The sequence below is a fragment of the Theropithecus gelada genome, chromosome 11, assembly GCF_003255815.1.
Source record: "Theropithecus gelada isolate Dixy chromosome 11, Tgel_1.0, whole genome shotgun sequence".
Classification (NCBI taxonomy): domain Eukaryota; kingdom Metazoa; phylum Chordata; class Mammalia; order Primates; family Cercopithecidae; genus Theropithecus; species Theropithecus gelada.
In genome coordinates, this window is record NC_037679.1 from 72,186,261 (window position 1) to 72,209,392 (window position 23,132).

At 52.0% G+C, this 23,132-nt stretch overlaps 1 protein-coding gene across 5 annotated transcripts in view; it reads right to left on the reverse strand.

The window, feature by feature from the left end:
- Window positions 1–69: 69 nt before the first annotated feature.
- RASAL1 (RAS protein activator like 1) overlaps window positions 70–23,132 on the reverse strand; it is a 36,245-nt gene continuing 13,182 nt past the window's right edge. For 2 of the 5 annotated variants that reach the window (XM_025401717.1, XM_025401718.1), the window contains exons 6-22: window positions 22,337–22,466; window positions 20,210–20,291; window positions 19,977–20,108; window positions 17,630–17,718; window positions 16,493–16,610; window positions 16,195–16,348; window positions 15,764–15,828; window positions 15,368–15,480; window positions 12,648–12,840; window positions 8,741–8,881; window positions 7,738–7,882; window positions 6,356–6,528; window positions 4,812–4,949; window positions 4,589–4,724; window positions 2,739–2,859; window positions 1,422–1,474; window positions 70–863 (exon numbers count right to left, since the gene is read on the reverse strand). In XM_025401717.1, the coding sequence (XP_025257502.1) occupies window positions 724–863; window positions 1,422–1,474; window positions 2,739–2,859; window positions 4,589–4,724; window positions 4,812–4,949; window positions 6,356–6,528; window positions 7,738–7,882; window positions 8,741–8,881; window positions 12,648–12,840; window positions 15,368–15,480; window positions 15,764–15,828; window positions 16,195–16,348; window positions 16,493–16,610; window positions 17,630–17,718; window positions 19,977–20,108; window positions 20,210–20,291; window positions 22,337–22,466 (2,123 nt within the window). In that variant the 3' untranslated portion in view covers window positions 70–723. The remainder of the gene's footprint in view (window positions 864–1,421; window positions 1,475–2,738; window positions 2,860–4,588; window positions 4,725–4,811; window positions 4,950–6,355; window positions 6,529–7,737; window positions 7,883–8,740; window positions 8,882–12,647; window positions 12,841–15,367; window positions 15,481–15,763; window positions 15,829–16,194; window positions 16,349–16,492; window positions 16,611–17,629; window positions 17,719–19,976; window positions 20,109–20,209; window positions 20,292–22,336; window positions 22,467–23,132) is intronic. The other 3 variants (XM_025401720.1, XM_025401721.1, XM_025401719.1) reach the window with 3 other exon arrangements.

A 23,132-nucleotide genomic window follows, 5' to 3' on the forward strand; every position in this document is an offset into this window, starting at 1 on the left:
CACAGTCACAGAAACCCCTCCCTGGCTCCTGAACTACCTCATTGGAATCCAGTTTGAAAATCACACATCTAGACTTTCCCTCCTCTTTTTATACAGGATAATCTGAGCCCCAAAGAGAGACAAAGAGCCTGGCCCAAGGTCTCCCAGGCTCCAAGGGTCTGAGTGTGGCACACCGCACCCCCACCCAGCCTTGGTTCTCCCTGAGGGTACCTGATTCTGGAAGCTTGTGGTTGGGGTCCTAGGCCAAGGGCAGGGTACAGAAGAATCAGCGAGGTTATAGGGATTAGCAGACATGAAAACAGGAAGGAGTGAGCCCATTTAGTGCCTATCTGAGGCAACAACATCACATGGGCTTCAGGAATTCAGGTCCAGCTGTATCCAGCAGCTCAGAGCCAGGCTGACCTCCTTGGTATGGATAGAGGCCAGTTTGGTGAAGCAGAGACCCCGGTCTCAGTCAAATAAGTCAAATTCCTTATCCTATCCACTCCAGTCTGAATCAACCCAGAGAGCGAGATTCGCTCAGTGCAAGGCCAGCCCCTGCCAAAGGGCTTCCATGCCCTGAGTTCTGGACTCAAGGCACACAGGACGAGGAACGTCTCTGGGAGCCTCCAAACCACAGAATCAAAGAGGTACAAGGAGACAGGAGATTCCTGGGGCAGGATGCGCTGAGGAGAGGGTCCCCCACCTCCTTGCTCCTCCTTTCAGGCTAGCTGTGGCATTTCCTTAGGGGCCAAGTGGGCCCAGGGCCGCCTTCCCTCGCTCTTGCTGCTGGAACTCCTCATGGGCACGATCCAGGTCTGCGAGCACCTCCAGCAGGCGGGCGGCTGCTGCTCTTTCCCGGGCCAGGACCTCAGGACAGGCCCCTAGGAGGGAGACAAGAGGCCACAGGGGCTCAGCCAGTCCAAGGCAGGCTGCTGTAACCCGGACCCGATGGTTTCTCACGCTGCAGATGTGCCTTGTGCCCTGAGAACCCTAAAATCCTTGAGAGTCCCCACACACAGCCCTGTGGCCTGATGATGGACTGGAAACACAGGAGACAGTGGGGAAGCGCCTGTGAGGAAAAAAGGACCTCCTTAACCCCTTAGCTTACTGTTTTTTTTTTGGTGGGGCGGGGTAGAGTCTTGCTGTGTTGCCCAGGGTGGAGTTCAGTGGCATGATCTCAGCTCATTGCAACCTCCTCCTCCTGGGTTCAAGCAATTCCCACGTCTCAGTCACCCCAGTAGCTGGGATTACAGGTGTGCACCACCACACCCAGCTAATTTTTAAATTTTTAGTAGAGACAGGGTTTCACCATGTTGGCCAGGCTGATCTTGAACTCCAGACCTCAAGTGATCCACCCACCTCGGCCTCCCAAAGTGCTGGGATTACAGGTGTGAGCCACCGCGCCCAGCCTTTACATTCTGTGGTACAGGAGCCCTTACCTGTGTCTGCCTCCAGAGCTGTATCCATATTAGAATCCTCCAGTAATTTCAGCCTGGAAGGTGAGAGGGAGAAAGACAAGTCTGGTCCCTGATTCCCAATCCTGATTCCTACCCCAGAAATTCTCTGAGAAATTAGTTTTCCTGAATCATCACCATCACCATCTACCATTGTCATCATCATCATTATCATCATCATCTACACAGCAAACATTTCTAGAGTGTCAGATACTATTCTAAACCTTTTACATGTATTAACTCATTTAATTGTCATGACAAACTCATATGAGGTAGGTATTTAGTATTAGCTCCATTATACAGATGATCACTGAGACACAGAGAGGTTAGGTAACTTGTCTAAGGTCACACCGCATCAGTATCATCATCATTACCACTTATTGAAAGCTAACTATGTAGCCAGGCACCTACAAAGTGCTCCACCTGTATTAGCTCATCTGATCCTCAGGACAACCCACGAGGTTACCACCATTATTATTCCCCTTTTCCAGATGAGGAAACTGAAGTACAGAGAAGTTAAGCAACATTTTTAAGATCACACAGCCTGGTTGGGTGCAGTGGCTCATGCCTGTAATCCCTGCATTTTGGGAGGGCAAAGGCAAGACAAGTGGATCACTTGAAGTCAGGAATTCGAGACTAGCCTGGCCAACATGGTGAAACCCCATCTCTACTAAAAATACAAAAACTAGTCAGGCGTGGTGGCAGGTGCCTGTAATCCTGGCTACATGGGAGGCTGAAGCAGGAGAATCGCTTGAACCCGGGAGGCAGAGGTTGCAGTGAGCCAAGATCATGCCACTGCACTCCAGCCTGGGCAACAGAGCAAGACTCTGTCTAAATAAATGTATAATTTTTTTTTTAAAAGATCACACAGCTAGTAAGTGGCTGGGTCAGGATTGGAACCCAGGCAGGTCAGCTTCAGAACCCACTCTATAATGAGTTGGGACAAATCTCTGTCACCGAATAACAGTGATAGCGATCCTCATGCCAGGAAGGGGAAGAGATCTATCCAAGGTCATTTAGCAAGTGCAGGGGGCCAGGATTTTATGTGAATTGTGCCAGGGTCTCTGGAGCCCCAGGTATTAAAAGATCCCAAGACCCAGTTCTGTATGAGGGACCCCTCCCACCGAGGATGCTTCCCAAGCCTTGACTGTGTAGACACCCAGTCCCCACCCTGGGCCAGGCCCCCAGGGAAGATCTACCAATGCACACGGAAAGAATGAATAAATGAACACAGCAAGGCCACGGTGGGGGGCTGGCTTGGCTGGTCATAGGAGGTGAAGTGGGATGGGTGGGGGCACCCACCTGAGCTGGTCCCGCCCCAGGAGCAGCTGCCGATACACCGTCTGGGCCTCAGCATCGGGATCCAATGGGTCACTCCAGTCCCCCAGGGTGACAGCTGAGTGTGTACGGCTGCAGCCGGCAGCTGAGGGGACACAGCTTCATTCATCAGTAACGCCCCCTCCCCTTCCAGAAGCCTCCACAACCAGGCTGTCGCCAAGCCGTGCTCCTTCATCTAAAATCCCTCGTCAAACCTACTATTTCTAGGCCACACGGGGTGGCTCACACCTGTAATCTCAGCACTTTTGGAGGCTGAGATGAGAGGATCACTCGAGCCCAAGAGTTCGAGACCAGCCTGGGCAACATAGTGAGACCTCATCTCTACAAATAATTTAAAAATTACCCTTGGGTCTGGAGCAGTGGCTCACGCCTGTAATCTCAGCACTTTGGGAGGCCAAGGTGGGTGGATCACTAGAGGTCAAGAGTTTCAGATCAGCCTGGCCAGCATGGTGAAACCCCGTCTCTACTAAAACTACAAAAATTAGCCAGGCATCGTGGCTCATGCCTGTAATCTCAGCTACTTGGGAGGCTGAGGCGGGAGAATCGCTTGAACCTGGGAGGCACAGATTGCAGTGAGCTAAGATTGCACCACTACATTCCAGCCTGGGCAAAAGGGTGAGACTCTGTCTCAAAAAAAAAAAAAAAAAAAAAAATTAGCCTCACATGCGGGCACATGTCTGTGGTCCCAGCGGCTTGGGAGGCTGAGGTGAGAGGACTGCTTGAACCCAGGAGTTTGAGGCTGCAGGGAGCCGTGATTGCACCACTGCACTCCAGCCTGGGCAACAGAGAGAGGTTCTATCTCAAAAAAAAAAATTAAAAAACCCACTACTTCCTTTGAATCTTACATCCTCCACTCTCATCCAGCCCCACTTCTGCTCCCTAGACTTTTGCAGTAGCCTTGCCTCTCCCAGTACTCCTCTCTCATTCTAGGCTCCAGTCACAAAGACCTTTTTCCAACTGTCAGCCTACCTTGTCCCAACCTCCAGGTCTTTGCTCATGACACCTGCAACACTTCCTTAGCCCCAGCTCCCAGTTCTGTCTCCAGCGTCGCTGCTTAACTTCTGCTCTACTCAGGTCGCATTTAAGCAGCACCTCCTCCAGGAAGCCCTCCTTGAGTCCCCATCCTGAGGCTGTGTCAGAGGCATCCACTGGAATCTCAAAAGCCTCATGTTGGCACTTATAACATTGTATTAACAAAAGGCCGGGCACGGTGGCTCACACCTGTAATCCCAACACTTTGGGAGGCTGAGGTGGGCTTATCACCTGAGATCAAGAGATTGAGACCAGCCTGGCCAACATGGTGAAACCCCGTCCCTACTAAAAATACAAAATTAGCTAGGTGCAGTGGCATGCACCTATAAATCCAGCTACTCAGGAGGCTGAGGCAGGAGAATCACTTGAACCTGGGAGGCAGAGGTTGCAGTGAGCCGAGATTGTGCCCTCCAGCCTTTGCAACAGAGTGAGACTCTGTCTCAAAAAAAAAAGAAAAAAAAAATTTGGGTTATGCACTCATCTTCCTTGAGAACAAGCTCATGATGTTTGGGCGCCACTGGATGCTGGCACCTAGTGAGTAGAAATAACACCTTGCATGCGCCAAGCAGCGTCCTATGCTCTTTGTGTAAATCAAGTCATTTAATTATCACAAGTCCATGAGAAAGGCACTGTTATCAACCTTATTTCACAGTTGAGGAGACTGAGGCATAGAGAGGTTGAGTAACTTGCCCAAGGTTGCACAGCCAGCCCAGGCGGAAGTGGGACACCCACTGATTGACGGGTAGGGCCGGCAGAGCCTGCAGTCCGCGCTGCCCCCTCACCTGAGCGCTCAGCCTGGAGGCAGCAGGTCCAGCGCGCGCTGCGGAAGGCACCGGGGTGGCAGGCGGCCAGCTTGTCCGGGTTGGGGGCGCTGGCCTTGCGCAAGGCCGAGAGCCACTGGTTGAGCTCGTTCACATTCTGCAGCGGGTGGGAGGCGATCAGGGGGCGGGTGGGAACCGAGGGACGCCCCACCCCCACCCGCTCCCCATGGCGACGGGGTCTCACCTTGCACTGGAGGTAGGTGGTGTGCAGCGCCCCCGCGCCGTCCTGCGTCACCACCTGCATCACGTGGGGCAGTTGGAAGGCGCCCTCGTCTACGCGCTCCACGGCGCGGATGTGCGACACGGGGATGGAGTGGCGGGTCTGGGGAAGAGGATTGTTGCTACAGGATGGGCTGGGGGCTAGGGCCGGGGTGGGGACAGCTTCCGTCTGGTTGTGTGCGGCAGGTGGAGTGGGTTCCCAGAGGCGGGACATTCAACCCTGTAAGTCTGTGCTCTGTGTGCTTGTCCATCCATCCATGTGAGCTGTTGGGTGAGTCCTGCTCTATCCTTTTTGTTTTGTTTTTTTGTTTTGTTTTGTTTTGTTTTGTTTTTAAACAGAGTCTCGCTCTGCCGCCCAGGCTGGAATGCAGTGGCACCATCTGGGCTCACTGCTACCTCTGCCTCCCAGATTCAAGCTATTCTCCTGCCTCAGCCTCCCAAGTGGCTGGGATTACAGGTGTGCACCACCACGCCAGGCTAAGTTTTTTGTATTTTTAGTAGAGATGGGGTTTCACCATGTTGGCCAGGCTGGTCTCTAACCCCTGGCCTCAAGTGATCCGCCCACCTCGGCCTCCCAAAGTGCTGTGATTACAGGCGTGAGCCATCATGCCCAGCCACCTGTCTAAGTGACAACTTCTCTGGGGATCCGTTTCCTTGTTAATAATAGCTACCACTTCTATGGTGCTTGGGACTTTACATTGATCAACTTATTTAATTATCACAACAAACTTCTGAGGTTGGTTCTGTTATTCTCTCCAACCTGCAGATGAGAAAACTGAGGTGCAAGAAGATAGATGACCCTTCCAAGGTCACTCATCGGTTGGACCCAAAATTGGAACCCAGAGAATTGACCCCTGGAATCTCCTTTCTCCTGATAAAATAGAAACAGTAAGTGTGGACTCCCTTCCCAGCATTAGCGGTCTTCATCTACTGGTGTGCACATAGCTCCCCATTCGGGAGACTCCAGCACGTGTCTCGGGGCATTCTAGTCACAAACGCCAGCCCCACAAGGGCAAGATTTTCACCTGTCTTGTTCATTCCTGTATCTCTAGTGCTTAGGACACTGACACATAATAGGCTCAATGTTTGCTGAATGAGTGAACGAGTGAATGAATGCTTGGATGAATGTGCCTGAACATCTACACACGTTCCTAGTGAACACATTCAATGTTATGAGTCTGTCTAGCACGTGCCCTAGATCCGGGTGGGAGCATTGGAGAGCGGTTCAGCATCGTCCCTGTCCTGTGTGCCTCCACATCTGGGAGGCATATCCCTGCCACCGCATGTGCACATTCTGAAGGATGTGTGATGGTGCCTGTCCATGTCCTGTGCCCACATTGGCCTAAACTTGTGAGCAGAGCCTGTCCTGAGAGTTTGTCATTGTTAAGTTGTTATGGCACCTTGGGGCCTTGCCCCACTGTGGGCCTCAGTTTCCCCTTGTGTACAAAGAGGCAGCATCCTGAAAAAGGCCACCCCTGGCAAGCCCTCCATTGTGGACGGGAGCCCCACCTGCCACTCAGGACTCTTGGAGAAGGAGAGGGTCTCCCCGCTGAGCCAGACGTAGCGCTTCTTGAAGGCAAAGCGCGTGGCCAGGCCGGCGGGCTCCTCCTTGCGCTTCAGCAGATAGCCTTCTCGAACAATGGCCGAGGGTGGGAACAGGGCCCGGGCTGGGACACCAGCTTCTGGGAAATGGGAGAAGAGAGGTGGTGGACAGCGAGCCCTCCCTATCCAGGCTTACCTTACTCCACTAGCATGCCCAGGGAGGACCTCAGTGGATGGGCATGGTTCTCTGCTCCCCTAGAGGTGGGAGGATGAGCACGATGACTTCAGACTCCACTCCTTCAATAGGGAATGCAATCATGGAGGCCGGGAGGAGGGGGCAGGCAAAGTAGCCCTTAAAGACCTCTCTCCAACCAGAGAAATCTGCAGACAGTGTGCAGGCAGCCAGCAGGGGTAGCCACACCCTATGGGGTCCCACCCAGGCAATGTCCTGCATCTAACCACGCTCAGGGAGCCAGGACACAGCCCTGCCACCCCACCCCAGCACCACAGGGACCCCACCATGCCACAACCGGGCTCTACGTTCTGACAGGTTGCTCCAACGGGACTGGGATCCAACTAGGTCATGATCTGAGCCCCACATTATGGTATGGACTCAACCACAACTTTTCTGCTACAAATCATCCTGTGATTCTGTTTCACTCCAAGTCAAAGCTAAAATTCTTCCCAAGGCCTATGAGGCCCCACATGATCTGGCCCCCCCACCTCTCTGGCCTTGCCTCTTTGCCTCCCCACTGCCCCCGCTTCACTCTTCTTCACGGGTGTCCTCAGTGGCACTCTCTGTCCCACCTCAGGGCCCTTGCACATGCTGTGCCCTGCCTGGCACTCGTCCCTGGGATTCTCACGGCTCTCTACCTGTTCCCTTTCAGGTCTCTGTTCTTTCCTCCTCTATTTTTCCGCCTTAGCACTTACAGCTCTCTAACATACCACATAACTTGCTTATTTATCTTGCTAATGGCCTGTGTTCCCCAACAAAATAAAACCTCTGTGAGATCAGATTTTCTGTGTCTTGTTCACTGCTGCATCCCCAGCGCCTAGAACTGTGCCTATTATTTAGTAAGCGCTTAATAGATGTTTGTCAATTGCATGCACACCATGCCACAATCCCGCCCACAGCCACATCCCCACGTTGGCTAGGATGGCCTGGAGGACAGCACGTGAGCTCTGTTTGTCTCTGGGGCCTAGCACAGTGTCAGGAAATGTTAGTTGACTTGACTGACCCACAGATTCACATTCTCAGTGCTGAGGAGCTGGTGGGGAAAAGGGGAAGTCCCTGAGTGGTGTCCCAGTTGGGTTGAGAAGCCAGATGTGGCAGGACCACTGGAACTCACCTTCATCCCCATCCACATCCACCAGCCGGTCCAGGAAGTCTCTCACACGTGAGATGCTCTGTAGCAGGAAGGGGTGCAGGGGGGCCATCCACAGTTCCTTGCCCTGGCCCAGCTGCTGGCCCAGGTTTCCGATGCTCTGCACAGCCTAGAGCAAAGAAACGAGGGATGCCGGGGCCAAGGTCACAGCAGACGGGAGGGCCCTCTGTGGACTGCTGGCTCCCAAATCAGTGCTCAATAAAAGAAGACTCTTATTGTCGGGCACAGTGGCTCACGCCTATAATCCCAGCACTTTGGGAGGTTGAAGTAAGCCGACCACTTGAGGGCTGGAGTTCGAGACCAGCCTGGCCAACATGATGATACCCTGTCTCTACTAAAAATGCAAAAATTAGCCAGTCGCGGTGGCACACACTTGTAAATTCAGCTACTCCAGAAGCTGAGGTGGGAGGATCACTTGAACCCAGGAGGCAGAGGTTGCAGTGAGCCAAGATCGTGCCACTATACTCCAGCCTGGGTGACACAGTGAGACTCGTCTCAAAGAAAAAAATAAATCAATAAGAAGACTCAACACCTTCCTTGGGTGATATCTGTTTCCCCTTCCTCTTTTTGGAATCTGCACCCCCCAGTGACCTTATTCTGTTCCCTCCAAAGCCCAGACCCTCCCCCAGCCAGGACTGCTCAATCCTACCTTGCATACTGTCATGCAGAATCTCAAGTTGTTGCCCTTTGCAAAGGATGATCTAATTCATACTAAGGTGTGAATGACTGCTAGCCTGCTTTCCACTTTCCTTCTGTAAGGGTTGGGTTTTCATTTCCAAAGGGGAAATTGGAGTGCATAATGACTGCCTTCACCCTTGGGATGGAATGCTAATGGTGGTGTTTCAGACTTGGGTTTCTTTGGGTGTTCTTTGGGTCTTCTGTGGGTCTGGCCTCCCAGCTCTGCTCCTACCATGCTTTTTTTCCCTGGCTAAGAGCACCCAGGATGGGAGAACCCCATGGCTGGCACCTTGGCAAGCAACAGCAGTGAGCGGCTGGTCTGGGGGTCCGCGTGTTGGTCCCGCAAGTCAAACAGCTTCGGGGTAAGGATGGCGGGCGCGAAGAATCGCAAGAAGAGAAATCCGCTGATGGCCAGGTACTTCACATCCTGCTGGGAGGGGCAGCAGGTAAGAGGAGCCCCCCAAACCCACTTCCCAGCTGGGTAAACTGAGGCAACAAGGACTAGAAATTCGTGGTGCAAAGAGAAGTGGGATGGGGAATTGACCAGGAAGCCACAATGGCCGACCGAGGAAGTTTTTCCTCTCTGGGCCTCAGTTTTCCCACCTGAAAAATGAAGTAACAAAACCAATCCTACAAAAGCAGATTTGGCCAGATGTCCTCAGAGTTGGCTTTGTGCCAAGCACTATGCCAAAAGCACAGCCCTAAGAGGGAGGCACCATCATGATTCCCATTTTACAGATGAGGAAGCAGAAGCTCAGAGACATCAAGTGATTTGCCCAGGGTCACACAGCTAATGAGTGACAAAGTCGGGATTCAAACCCAGATCTGTGATTTATGGTAATAACAGCAGCAGGACAGCTACCTCTCTATACATTTGCTTATTTAATACTCACCCCAGGAAGGATTATATCTCCATGTTACAGCAGAGGCAACTGAGGCCCAGAGAGGGAAGGTCCCTCACCTAAGTCTACACGGCTATAAGTGGCAGAGGCAGGAGTTGGACTCAGGCAGGATTTGAATTTTTTTTTTTTTTTTTTTGAGGCAGAGTCTTGCTCTGTTGCTCAGGATGGAGTGCAGTGGCACCATCTCTGCTCACTGCAACCTCCGCCTCCCAGGTTCAAGTGATTCTTGTGCCTCAGCCTCCTGAGTAGCTGGAATTAAAGGCATATGCCACCACGCCTGGCCAGTTTTTGTTTTTTGTGGCTTTGTTTGTTTGTTTGTTTGGTAGAGATGGGGTTTTACCATGTTGGCCAGGCTGGTCTTGATCTCCTAACCTCAAGTGATCCACCCACCTCAGCCTCCCAAAGTCTTAGGATTACAGGCGTGAGCCACCTTGTCCAGCCAAGGATTTGAACTCTCTGTTTTTCACCACACTCTCTTGCCATTCAACACCAGCTACCAAGGAGCCCTCACCAAGTATTAGAAACCAAGCCTGAATTATCACATTTAGTCCTCAACCCCGTGTGGGTAGATAAGTGCTATTATCCCATTTTTTCAGATGAGGAAACTGAGGCTCCGTAGTGAACCCAGTCTGATGGGCTCCCGAGTCCATCCTGTGTGCACCTCCCCACCTCCAACCTCTACCCTCTACAAACTGTAGAGTATGGTTCCCCTCCATGTGAATCCGGGGCCTGGCCCATCTAAAGGTAAGGCACCAGCAGAGGTGACTCAGGGAAGGGTGCCCCTCCATCCTGGGTGCATCTTGCTCCCCCTAGACCGGCTCCCCACCCACCTCTCACACTTGCCCGGCTATATTTAGCCTGAGAGTCTGCGCCTGTGTTTATTTAGAGGTTGTAGTCACACATGAAACAATGCCCTCCCCGGGCATGTGCCACCTTCCTGGGGCATCTTGGCCTTGACAGTGAGCCCTGCAGGAGCTGGCTACCTGGAACTGCCCAGAGGGAGCACATTCTCCTCCGTCTGGAGCCCTGAACTGTCCCCCAAGGCCACCACCACCCCACCGCCATCTGTAGTCCAGGGTCATTTTAGTCTTCCCATCAGCTCATTTGTTTCCTCCTTTTTGAGGGCGAAGAACCGGTGTCAGTGCAGCAGAGAAAGGGGCTTCCCTGGGTTCCCCGGGTCTGAGAAAGTCCCTACTCCAGGCCCACCTTGGGGGCTGAGAACTAGAGGACACTTGGGTGTCACTGATATTGACTCACCACACAAGGTCTAGGCTGTCTGGGGAGCTGGCCTCCTCCCTTTCTTCCCTGTTCCCTGCCACAGCTGTGCCCCACTTAACACCTCTGCTGGCAGCCCAGGTGAGAGCCCAGCAAGGTGAGGCGCAAGCCAAGCTACATCTCAGTGTCAAGGCCCAGAGCTTACTCCTCAACCGGGGCGAGGGGAGAGACCCCAGCTGGGAGTCTAGAAAACCCTTGGCCAAGGTGTTTTACCTCTCTGTTCCTCAGTTTCCCCATCTGTAAACAGTAAGTGGAGAGAGATGTGGCATAAATCAAAAGCTCTCAAATGAGGCTCTAGGAAGTGGGTTACGGCACTGCCAACATGTAACAGGTCTCAGATCTTTCTGCAGTGAACCCTGGGTCTGATACATCAGCACTGCATAAGAGTTCATCTCAGCCGATGTTATCTGCAAGTGAGGACAATGACAGCCACCTCGGGAGGTGTGCTGAGCATTCAACCAGGTGGTCGCAAACTGGCCAGTCCAATCACAAATGTTTTATAATGCGTGACCCAAAATTCTTTTGTGTGTTTGGTTTTCAGGTAAATTCATGCTGACATTTTAAAAATAAGGGGTCAGGCCGGGCACAGTGGTACATGCCTGTAGTCCCAGCACTTTGGGAGGCTGAGGCAGGGGGATTGGTTGAGGCCAGGAGTTTGAGATCCTCCTGGGAAACACAGTGAGATCCTGTCTCTACAAAAATAAATAATTAGCTGGGTGTGGTTGTGCGCCCCTCTAGTCCCAGCAACTCAGGAGGCTGAGGTGGGAAGATCACTCAAGCCTGGGAGATACAGGCTGCAGTGAGCTATGATCCTGCCACTGCACTCCAGCCTGGGTAACAGAGCAAGACCCCGTCTCAAAAGTTAGTAAGAAATACATACATACATACATACATAAATTACAGACCTCACATAAAATCCAGAATCTCTAAATATCTGGCAGTATTGGGCTTCCATTTCTATACAGCAGTGATCCCCTGGAGCTGCCCCCTTTAGACAAGCTCTGGGGGCTCCAGTTGGTCACAGTCTGTACAACTCCCTACCACTCCACGCGCTACCTACTTTGTTCTTGTGCCTCACCTGCCTGAAACTCACAGCATCTGAGTTTTCAACTTTTCTATCCATGTTGGTATAGCACTACACCTGCGGGGATTTATTTTTAGACTTTATTCTGGGTGTTTCTGAGCACTTACTGTATGCCAGATCTGCATTCTTCTCTCTTACTTCCTCTCTCTGTCTGTCTGTCTTACATCTGGAATTTTAAGAAGCACTTACTTGGTGCCAGACTCTATTATTTGCTGATTACGAGCACAGACTCAGGAGCCAACCTGCCTGGGTGAGTGCCAGTCCCAATATCACCCCTTTCTACCTGTGTGACTTAAGCTCTCTGGGCCTCAGTTTCCTCCTCTGTGAAATGGGAATAATCCTGGTATCCACCTCACAGGCTGCATGTGATGATTAAATAGGGTAATAAATACATAAATCACCCAAAACAAGATCTGGCCCATGGTCAGGCTACCAGGCTATAGAGTGTTAGCTGCCATTATTATATTTATTATTATTTGTTTTATTTATTTATTTATTTTGAGACAGAATCTCTATCATCCAGTGTGGAGTATAATGGTGCAATCTCCGCTCACTGCAACCTCTGTCTCCTGGCTTCAAGCGATTCTCCTGACTCAGCCTCCGGAGTAGCTAGGATTACAGCTGTGAGCCACCACGCCCGGCTAATTTTTATATTTTTAGTAGAGACAGGGTTTCACCATGTTGGCCAGGCTGGTCCCAAATTCCTGACTTCAAGTGATCCACCCTCCTCAGCCTCCCAAAGTGCTGGGATTACAGGCGTGAGCCACCGCACCTGGGCAATTTTTATTATTATTATCATTCTTGGGAGCCGGACCCTGCCAGGAACGCTGTCCCCAGGCAGCCTGGGTTCTGGTCCCAGCTCTGTCCTGACTCCTCCGAGTGACCCTGGACAAGCTCCAGCCCGTCTCCAGGCTGGGCCTCCCACCCCGGCGCACCTGGTGCTCTGGCTCGGGGAAGCGTTCCTTCACGCGCCGGTGCAGCTGCTTGAAGGCAAGGCGCATGGCGGGCGGGCAGCGCCCCACGGAGCCCACGATGGCGTCCACGATGGGCCCCAGGTAGCCCGTCAGCAGCCCCAGGCTGGTCTCCCGCATCTGCTCCTCCGAGGGCGCACCTTTGAAGGAGATCCTCCTGGAGGGGCCGGCGGAGCAGCTCAGACTCGGGACACAGCATCTGCCTGCCCCAAACCCTCCACCGGCCCCGCTGAGCTCAGAGGGGACCCATCTTCCCCCCACCTCCGCAGCCTCCTTCCTGCCCCTTCCCACCGGGCTTCTTGCTGTTGCTTAAACACGATGAGCTCATTCCCATCTTGCAGCCTTTGCACTGGCTCATCTCCCTCCCCCAGAACACTCTCCCGTTAAATGTTAAATCTCCGCAAGACTCCCTTCCTCACCGCCTGCAAGTCTTTGCTTAGACGTCCCCTCCCCTGTGAGGCTGCCCCTGTCCTCACTCTCTGGAATATTGCAGGCCTCTCCCCTCCCTCGTTGTTTCCATTCCCTGGTCCCATTCAATAACCTTTTTCCCACCAGGCACAGTGGCTCATGCCTGTAATCCCAGCACTCTGGGAGGCCAAGGAGGCAGGTCACTTGAGACCAGGAGTTCAAGACCAGCCTGGCCAACATGGTGAAACTCCATCTCCACCAAAAAATACAAAAATTAGCCCAGTGTGGTGGTGCACGCCTATAATCTCAGCTACCCGGGAGGCTGAGGTGGGAGAATCGCTTCAACCTTGGAAGTAGAGGTTGCAGTGATTCGAGATCATGCCACAGCACTCCAGCCTGGGTGACAGAGCAAGACTCCATCTCAATAAATAAATAAACAAACAAACAAACAAACAAACAAACCTTCTTCTTCCAGTTACTCATTATCTGTCTCCCCCCAGAATAGGGACTTGGGACTGTTTGTTCCCCGCTGTATCCTCAGTGTTCAGCCCAGAGCCTGGCACTCAATCACTGTTTTGTTTTGTGGATGATAGAACAGCATTTTTCCATCTGCAATTATTGTGTTCCTTTCTTTCTCTACAGATTGAGGGTCCGTCTTGCCCACACCCAGACTGAGAGCTGGGGGTTCTCAGCTCCCTGGACCTAATGTGCTGAGCCCTGGACTCGTCTCTGGCACGGTCTCTTTTAATCCTAACAGCAACTTGATGGGGTAAGTAGCCTTACTTGTTGCCATTTAACAGACAAGAAAACTGAAGCTCAGAGAGGTTACTGGGGAGATGGTACAGCTGAGAATAGAACTCAGGACTGCCAAGTCCACAGCCTGCCTGCCACCCTGCCCTGCCCAGGCCCCCAGATACCCCCGTCCCCATGGGTGCCCACTGAGTTTCCTCCATCGTTATCAAGTGTGCTAGGAAATGCCCTCGACTTGGAGTCTCACAGGTGGACTGTGCCCTTCTGCTCAGGGCCTGAGATCAAATCCCTGCTTTGTAACTTCCTGGCTGTGTGACCTTAGGCAAGTGACCTTCCCTCTCTGAGGCTCAGTTGCATCATCAGTAAGAGGGGTCGTGATGCCTGCCTCTAAGGTAGTCAGAAGGTGTGGACAGCACAAGGAAAGATCCTTTCCTGTCTCTGCCACGGTCCCCAATGGATATCCCAGCAACCATTTTCCACAGCCCCAGGCTTGTGGGCTAGACAGGAGAAGGTTCTGGAGAGAAAGGAGGAGGAACTCACGGAGGGGTGGAATGACCCCCTAGCCACTGCTCTGCTTCCTCCCAATCTCACTGAGCACTCCACGATCTCCCTTGCAGGCAGGCCCACTCAGGGACCGCCAGCACCACACTAATAAAGATCACTAATGCAGGGGACCGCCAGCAGCACAGCAGTAAATATCAAAATGTCGGGGACCCCCAGCACCACAGTAATAAAGATCACTAATGCTTGTGGAGCACATGCATGACTCAGTTAACGGAGTAGAGGTCATGAGCTCCACCTCTCAGGTGACAATATTCTCACCAGCTGAGTAACGGACATTTTAGAAGTAGTGTGTGCATTAAGTAGAAGAACATAGGATCAATATTTTGAGTTTTTTAATCTTAAAAAAATCTGATTATGCCAGGCGCAGTGGTTCACGCCTGTAATCCCAGCACTTTGGGAGACCAAGGTAGGAGGATTGCTTGAGCCCAGGAGTTTGAGACCAGCCTGGGCAATGTGGCAAAACCCTGTCTCTGCTAAAAATGCAAAAACTTAGCTGGGAGTGGTGCTGTGTGCCTATAGTCCCAGCTACTCCGGAGGCTGAGGTGGAAGAATTACCTGAGCCCGGGAAGTTGACATTGCAGTGAGCCGTGGTCATACCACTGCACCCCAGCCTGGGTGACAGAGTAAAACCCTGTCTTGAAAAACAAAACAAAACAAAACAAAAAAACAAGAAAACAACTTAACCACTAAGGAACAGAAGTTTTGGCAACTTTGTCCATCAATAGTGGCAGAGCTAACATTTGAACCTAGGGAGCTTAGCATCAGAGTCCTGGCCATAACCCCTATAGTACACAGCCTGAAGACCTAAGGACGTGTGTGTAAGCCTTTGAGCTCAGCCACCGAGCTCCTGAGCAGTCGTAGCCCCAGGGTGAGTGGCAGTCAGCATGAACCTAGCCCCCAGACAAGGCTCCAGGTAGCCAGAGGGGGCCGTCGGAGGGTCAGAGTCCTCGGGCTTTGCTCACCGGGTGCGGCCCAGGTCCATCTTGCAGGGATCCAGCTCCATGTACTTCTTCTCCTCAAAGACGCGACTAATCATGGGCTTCAGGACCTCGTGCAGATAGGGCATGCCCACGAGCTGGGGGCAGGGGGCACCACACGAGGTGGGGCTGAGGGCGAGGCCAGGGCATGCCCATGAGCTGGGTGCAGGGGGGCCATGCAGGAAGAGGTTCAGAGAGAGGCCAGGGCTGGGGTGGGGGACACACCCGGGTGCAACTCAGGGCGAGGCCGGGCACCAGCCACCAGCACTGCAGCTCAGCTGCTCAGCCTCTGAAGCCAGCCAAGTGAGGGAGCCAGGTAGGCACTGGGAAGGAGGTTCCCGAGGAAGCTGTGCCCGGTCCCCCAGGCCTTCACCTACTCACCTTCATAAACTGTTCCATCGACTTGGATGCCAGGGAGTTAGAACGGAAGAGGGTGTTGGGGTCCACTGGGAGGACAGGAGGAAGTGTTTGCTGGGATTTAGGGAGCTAGACCTAGCTCACCCCACTCACCCAAGGTGGGGGTCATGATTCTTCCAGCCCCAAGAATCAGGAAGACCCAAAACATCAATCCCATTCACAGTACAGAGGCCCAGAGTGGTTAAGTGAACTGCCTGAGGTTACACAGCTCACAAGTAGCAAAACCAGGGCCTGAGCCGCAACTGGGCTCCCAACTGTCTGGGGTGCACAGCACAGGGACCCACAGAAAAAGGAGCCCTTTCCCTCTGCCCGATGCCTCCCCTTTTCTCCCCAGGAACCCTCCTGCAAGCCCACCATTGAGGGCGGTGATGTCAGGGATTGTGCAGGCAACTCACTGGTCCGAGCCACCTCACGCCGGGTAAGATAGTCCAGAAAGGGTCCAGCCAGTCCCCGGCCAAGAAAGAGTTTCACCAGCTTGGTGGCAAGGTCCTGGCGGCAGTCCCCCAAGGTCAGCTCTTCCAGCAAGGCCAGGGGGCTAGCAGTGTCCTCCTGGATGGGGGCGGGAGACAAAGGTGACCTCGGCCCCTGGGACCCCAAAGCAGATGAGCCTAGATAGGGCTCCGTGAGGCAGGGGGAGGCCAGGATCCAGACCCCTGGCACTCCCCTGGTAGCACTGCATTGCTACGCACCCACCTCTGCTGGCCCCAGCACAGACTCCATGAGCAGCTCCACGAGAGGCTGGTAGCACTGGGAGGGCAGGACGCGGTCCTCGATCAGGCGTACCTTCACCCGCAGGGCACCCAGGTTTCTCCTGTCCAGGATCAGATCATAAGAAAATGAAAGGTCTGGCCGAATGTGATGGCTCACGCCTGTAATCCTAACATTTTGGGAGGCTGAGGTGGGCAGATCACTTGAGGTCAGGAGTTTGTGACCAGCCTCTCCAACATGGCGAAACCCCATCTCTACTAAAAATACAAAAATTAGCCAGGTGTAGTGACACATGCCTGTAGTCCTAGCTACTCAGGAGGCTGAGGCAGGAGAATCACTTGAACCTGGCAGGCAGAGGTTGAGATCGTGCTGCTGCACTCCACCAGCCTGCATGACAGAGCGATACTCTGTCTAAAAAAATAAAAAAGAAAGAAAGAAAATAAAATAAAAGATGCTCTTATGGGAGAGCGCATGGGCAGGTGTGGAGAGCCAAGAGAGGCCAGTGGGAACATATGGGAGGAGGGCGGGAGTTTGCAAAACAAGACAGGTGTAGGCAGGTATAGACAAGTGTGGACAGGTGTGAACAGGGGTAGGCAGGTGTGAACAGGCATAAATAGGAATGTATACAAACAACATAAACAGGTGTGGCCAGAGTGGATAGATGTGGCCGGTGTGCACAAATATGTAAAGGATGTGTGGACAAGTGAAGATGAGTATCAACAGTGTGAACAAGCGTGGACAGGTGTGAATAGGGGAGGCCAGTATAAACAGGTGTGAACTGATATTGATGGGTATAGACAGGACAGGCAAGTGGAGATGGTATAAATAAGTGTGTTCAAGAATGAACAGTATGGACAGGTGTGGAAGGACCCAAAGTTCTGAATATATATCAAGTGCGAGCCAACGTGTTTGCACATGGACAGGTGAATGGGTGTAAAGTGAACTCCTGTGGACTTACGTAAACACCTTGAGAGATATTCCATAGATGGTTGTTAAATGGATGAATGCATGAATGAAGTGGCACAGCGATAATGCATGGGCTGGCATGGGCTCTGCCCACAAGCTATGGATGCTGCCCGACATGGCTCCAGCCTGGCCGCCTCCCTCTGCACCCACATTTACCCAGAATCCTCCTCGGCTCTGGGAAAGGGCAGGAGGCGGAACCAGCCATTGGGTGGCTTCTGCTGGAGGGTCTTCGGAGAGAACTCCACCTTTTGGGAGAGACACACAGACCCTCAGCCAGGTCATGGCCTGCCCTGCCGGGCTCAGGTCTCACCTAGCCCTGGAAGAACAGACTGCCCACCCACAGAGGGGCAGAATGGCCTGCCAGGGGCCCCCTCCTTCTCTCCTACAAGTCCCAAATTATTAGCTCCTGCCAGGACACTGAGGGCTTCCGAGGGCCTCCCAGGGACACTTAATTTACAGTTAAGGAAACTGAGGCTCAGAGACATGGAGTGATTTGCCCAAGGTCACACTACTGCTAGAGATAGCATGTCTGGACTGAGTGTATTTTCAGCTCTGTTTAAGCACATAAATTTCATCTATCAAAAGGCGTAAGGACAGCCCTGGAGGCACTCAAACCCCACCCTCTCTCTCTTTTTAAATAACTTTATAGAGATGTAATTCACATCCCAAACAATTCACCTTTTAAAAGTGTACAATTCAATGATTTTTAGTATATTCACAGAGTTACCACAATTAGTTGTGCTGCTGATTCCAGAACATCGTCTATGAGCCCTAAAGAGCCCGTACTCATTACTAGTCACTTCGTGCCCCCCAGCCCCTGGCAACCACTAATCTACTTTCTGTGTCTGTAGATTTGCCTATTCTAGATATTTCATATAAATGGAATCATATGTGTTTTGTGGGGGCTGGCTTTTTCCACTTAGTGTAATGGTTCATCCATGTGCCAGTACGGTAAGTCCTGATTCATAACATATAAGGAAATCAAATGTACCATGAGCTAATTACTATAAACAAGAATTAAGGCTGGGTGGGTGGCTCATGCCTGTAATCCCAGCACTTTGGGAGGATGAGGTAGGCAGATCACTTAAGGTCAGGAGTTCAAGATCAGCCTGACCAAAATGGGAAAACCTCGTCTCCATTAAAAATACAAAAATTACTCAGATGTGGTGGTGTGCACCTGTAATCCCAGCTACTTGGGAGGCTGAGGCAAAATAGTTGCTTGGACCCAGGAGGTGGAGGTTGCAGTGAGCTGAGTTCATGCCACTGCATTCCAGCCTGGGCAATAGAAGGAGATTCCTCCTAAATAAATAAATAAATAAATAAGAGTTAAGTTCCTACAGTATACAGTATGTCATTTTGCTTAAGGCTGTAGTTTCCAAGAACCTATGGACCAGGCATGGTGGCTCACGCCTGTAATCTCAGCACTTTGGGAGGCCGAGATGGGCGGATCACGAGGTCAAGAGATCAAGACCATCCTGGCTAATACAGTGAAACCTCATCTCTACTAAAAATACAAAAAATTAGCCAGGCATGGTGGCGGGCACCTATAGTTCCAGCTACTTGGGAGGCTGAGGCAGGAGAACAGCATGAACCCAGGAGGCGGAGGTTGCAGTGAGCCGAGACCACGCCACTGCACTCCAGCCTGGGCAATAGAGTGAGACTCTGTCTCAAAAAAAAAAAAAAAAAAAAAAAAAAAAGCTATGGATGACATCAAATGAGGACTTACTGTACTTCATTCCTTTTTATGACTGAATAATATTCCATTATATCTATAGACCACATTTTGTTCATCTGTAATGGACACTTGAGTTTTTTCCATTTTGGGCTGTTATGACTAATGCTGCTATGAACAGTAGTGTTAGTGAACATAAGTTTTCATTTCTTTGGGGTACGTACCTAAGAGTAGAATTGCTAGGTCACAGAGTAACTCTATCTTTAACTATTTGAGGAGCTGTCAGGCTGTTTCCAAAGACTGGGAAACCAAGAGAAAGAAACTGAGCCCAGGACTTCTAGGAGTAGGAGTTAAGGGCGTAGGTCTGGAGTCAAAAAGATCCGAACTCAAATCTTTGCTCTGCCCTTTCTTAGCCATATGACCTTGAAAAGGCCACTTAGCCTCTCTGAGCCTCAATGTCCCCATCTGTAAAATGGGGATAGCAACAGTCCCAGCCTCATAGGGTGGCCATGAAGGTTAAGTAATGAGGCTCTGCGGGAGGGACACTCTGCACAGGGCCAGCACACAGTCATCTGTCATGCTCTCATCCCAGAATGAGAATCTGGGCCCACCCTGTGATCTTGGGTAGGTTGCTGTACCTTTGACAGCCTCGGTTTCCTCACCTATAAAACAGAGCAATGTAACTGCATCACTCCTGCCTAACCAGGGGAACCTGATGAGGCAGCTGCACATCCACCCTTCTGAGAGCCAGGAGGCTCAGCCCATCTCATCTTCCTTCCCCCTTGGAGGCACTGGGGAGCCATGGAGGGTGTTGCAGGGAGTGAGGCTCACCATGCCCAAGAAGTCATTCTTGCCCACCATGTCCCAGTCCCAGAGCTCCACCCGCAGTGGGGACGGGGCACCTGGCATCTCCCGCAGCTCCAGCACTTCATCCCAGTGTGGGAAGCGAGTCTTCTTGATGGTCTGTGGGCGAGGGAAGTGGTCTGTGAGTGGGAGAGCTGATGGGGACCCTGCCCCACCACCAAATGTCCCACTCCTTCCTGGTGTCATTCCCCATCACTCACTGAGGTCTCCAAGCTCTGGCTGCCCCAAAACACACGTGCAAATGGGTCAGATGTGCCAGAGATGTCTCTGGGAGCCAGGTCCCTGGGAACAGATGGGGAAAGGAGTGAGGGAACACGGCACCCGAGTTGGGCCTTGGAAAGGCTGTTAAGAGTATATCATTCCAATGTCGCTGGTTTCCAAGGAAATTAACTGTTCCATTGTAGGGGTCGGTCCAGCTGGGGACACCCCTAACCATGCCCATCCAGACCCTGTATCTTCCTGTCACTGCCCTATGAGGAGGCACTTGTATATCCCTATTTTTCAGATGAGGAAACTGGGGCACCAAAAGGTCATATCCTACATCACAAAGCCCAGCAAGTAGAAGTGCAACGGGGAAGGGGAAGAAAGAGCCTCAGATTCTCTGGAGGCCCCAGATGGGAAAGTTGATGCAAAGGTTCAAAGCCTGGCTCTGTGCTCATTGGCTAGGGGACACTAGGGAAAGTCACTTCCCCTCTCTAAGTCTTCATTTCCTCACCTGGAAAATGGGAGTAATAACAGACCCACCTCACAGAGCCAAGAGTTAGATGGGATGCTGTGTGTAAAGGGCCTAGCATAGCACCTGGCAGGTGGTAGATGATCGGTTCATGTATTCATTCAACAAACACCCATGCCCACATCTTGTCTAGGACCCAAGAGAAGGCAGGGACTCCTTGCCGTTGGTTGCCATGACAACCCAAAAGTCTTACTCCAGGCAGCTTCTCCATCCCTCCTTCTTGATGTTCCCCAAACCCAGGAACACACCACCACCCCACCCCCACACCAGGGGCTGCTTCCTTCTTCCTCCTGATCCCTTCCCACCCCTGCTCAGCATCCAAAGCCTTCTTCGGTTTCCTAGGAGCTGGCCCGGTTGCTAAGCGACAGCAATCAGTCCCTCTCATGCCTGCAAGGATCCTGCACAGCCTTGTGGCTGGGGAAGGGGCCATGGGCAAAAGTGAGCCTCTGCCCACTGCTGAGTCCCTCAGCCTGTCACCTGCCTCCCTGGTTCTCCCTCAATGAGACTCTAGGGAGCCCCAGCTGGGGCCAAAGCCAGAAGCAAAAATCTGGAGGTGGTGGGAGAGGCTCAGAGAGGGCAAGGAACGGCTTTATGGTCACACAGCAAGCTAGAAATTGGAGGTCCTCTCCGATCTGGGCAGGGATTTGCCTAAAAGTGAGAGCTGGGAAGGTGAAAAAAAAAAAGGCAGAAAAACAGGATGAGAGAGGAGTGGGGATATTTGAGGGAGCAAAATGACAGAGAGCTGAGGAAGGGAGAAGGAGATGGCCATGACAAATAGGCAAGAGGGAAGATGGGTGTCCCATGAGCTGGTGCACCTAGAGGGCCACCTGTGGGTTTTCCTGGTCTTGCGTCCATCTTGCGTCTGACTTTTCTTTGGGACAGGACCTATCTCCTTCTCACTACCCCCTCTCACATGACTTAGTGGGGGCCAATCCCTCCCTCCGCTCCAGTAATGGGCTTGTCACTCAGGCCTGACCCATTATTCAATGTAATTGGTTCAGAGACAGCATGCGCCCCAGCCTGAGCCAGTAAAACTTCATCCCAGGACACTGGTTGGAAATGGTAGGAAATAGAAGTTTTTTTCTGTTGGAGTGGCTCAGCTGGCAGGGTGCCAGACTGGAGCTGCTAGGGCCACCTCTCACCTGAGGAGAGGTTGCCTAAGAATGAAGCTAACTCAGAGACCAGCAGAGCTAAAAGACAGATTCCTAACGGCATCGTTTGAACACCTGGACCCAGCCATGCCTGAAGCTACATGTCAGTCATATAAGCCAATAACGTAGCTCTTTTGCTTAAGCCAGTATGAATTGGGTATTTGTCAGTTACAATTTAATAACTACACCTCCACACTCACCTGTCACCTGTCATCCTGAGTGTCTGGTCTGTTGCTGCTAGTCCCTGGGGACTCAACAGGATTTTGCCCCCAGGAACTTAAAACCCAGTGAGCTTGGACTGTTTGTCCACACAGGGAACCTGACTGTCAGCCCAGAAGTGTGCCAGGAGTGAGAAGGCCCCAAACGCCAGGCAGCAGGGGAGACCCAAGGGACTCCTGCTCATTCTCAGACCACCCTCCACACCACCTCCACCTTGAGCATACCTGGCCTGAAGCACATGGCATCGAAGGCAGCGGCCCCGCCCATCCTCCAGCATCTGCACTGACAGGCAGATCTCACCCTGCACTTCTGCATCTGGGTCCACTCGGCTCAAGTTAATCCAGCTGTCAATCCCTGGAAGGCACAGGCACTAATGTTTATGAAGTGCCTACCATGTACTGGGCATTGTGTTAACTTAAAAATTCAATTAACATTATTTTCATCATTATTATTATTATTATTATTATTATTATTATTATTATTTGAGACTGGGTCTGGTTCTGTTGCCCAGGCTGGAGTGCAGTGGCACGATCTTGGCTCACTGCAACCTCTGCCTCCTGGGCTGAAGCGATTCTCCTGCCTCACCCTCCCGACCAACTGGGACTTCAGGCGTGCACCACCATGCCTGGATAATTTTTGTGTTGTTTTTTTAAAGATGGGGTTTCACTATGTTGCCCAGGCTGGTCTCAAACTCCTAAGATCAAGCGATCCACCCACCTTGGCCTCCCAAAGTGCTGGAGTTACAGGCATGAGCCACTATGCCCTGCCTCAATTAAAATTAAAAATGTGTTAAGACCCTGGCTTCTGATATAGGTGCTGTAATTATCCCCATTTTCAGATGAGGAAAATGAGGCACAAGGAGGAAGAGTTTTGTCCATGGTCTCACAGCTAGTAAATGGCAGAGCTAGAATTTGAATGCAGGCAGTATAGTTAGTTCTAGGGCCAATGCTCGTAGCCATGTGCCATCACACACTTCACCCTGGTATAGAAAGAACTCCATCATGTAATCCCAGCATACTC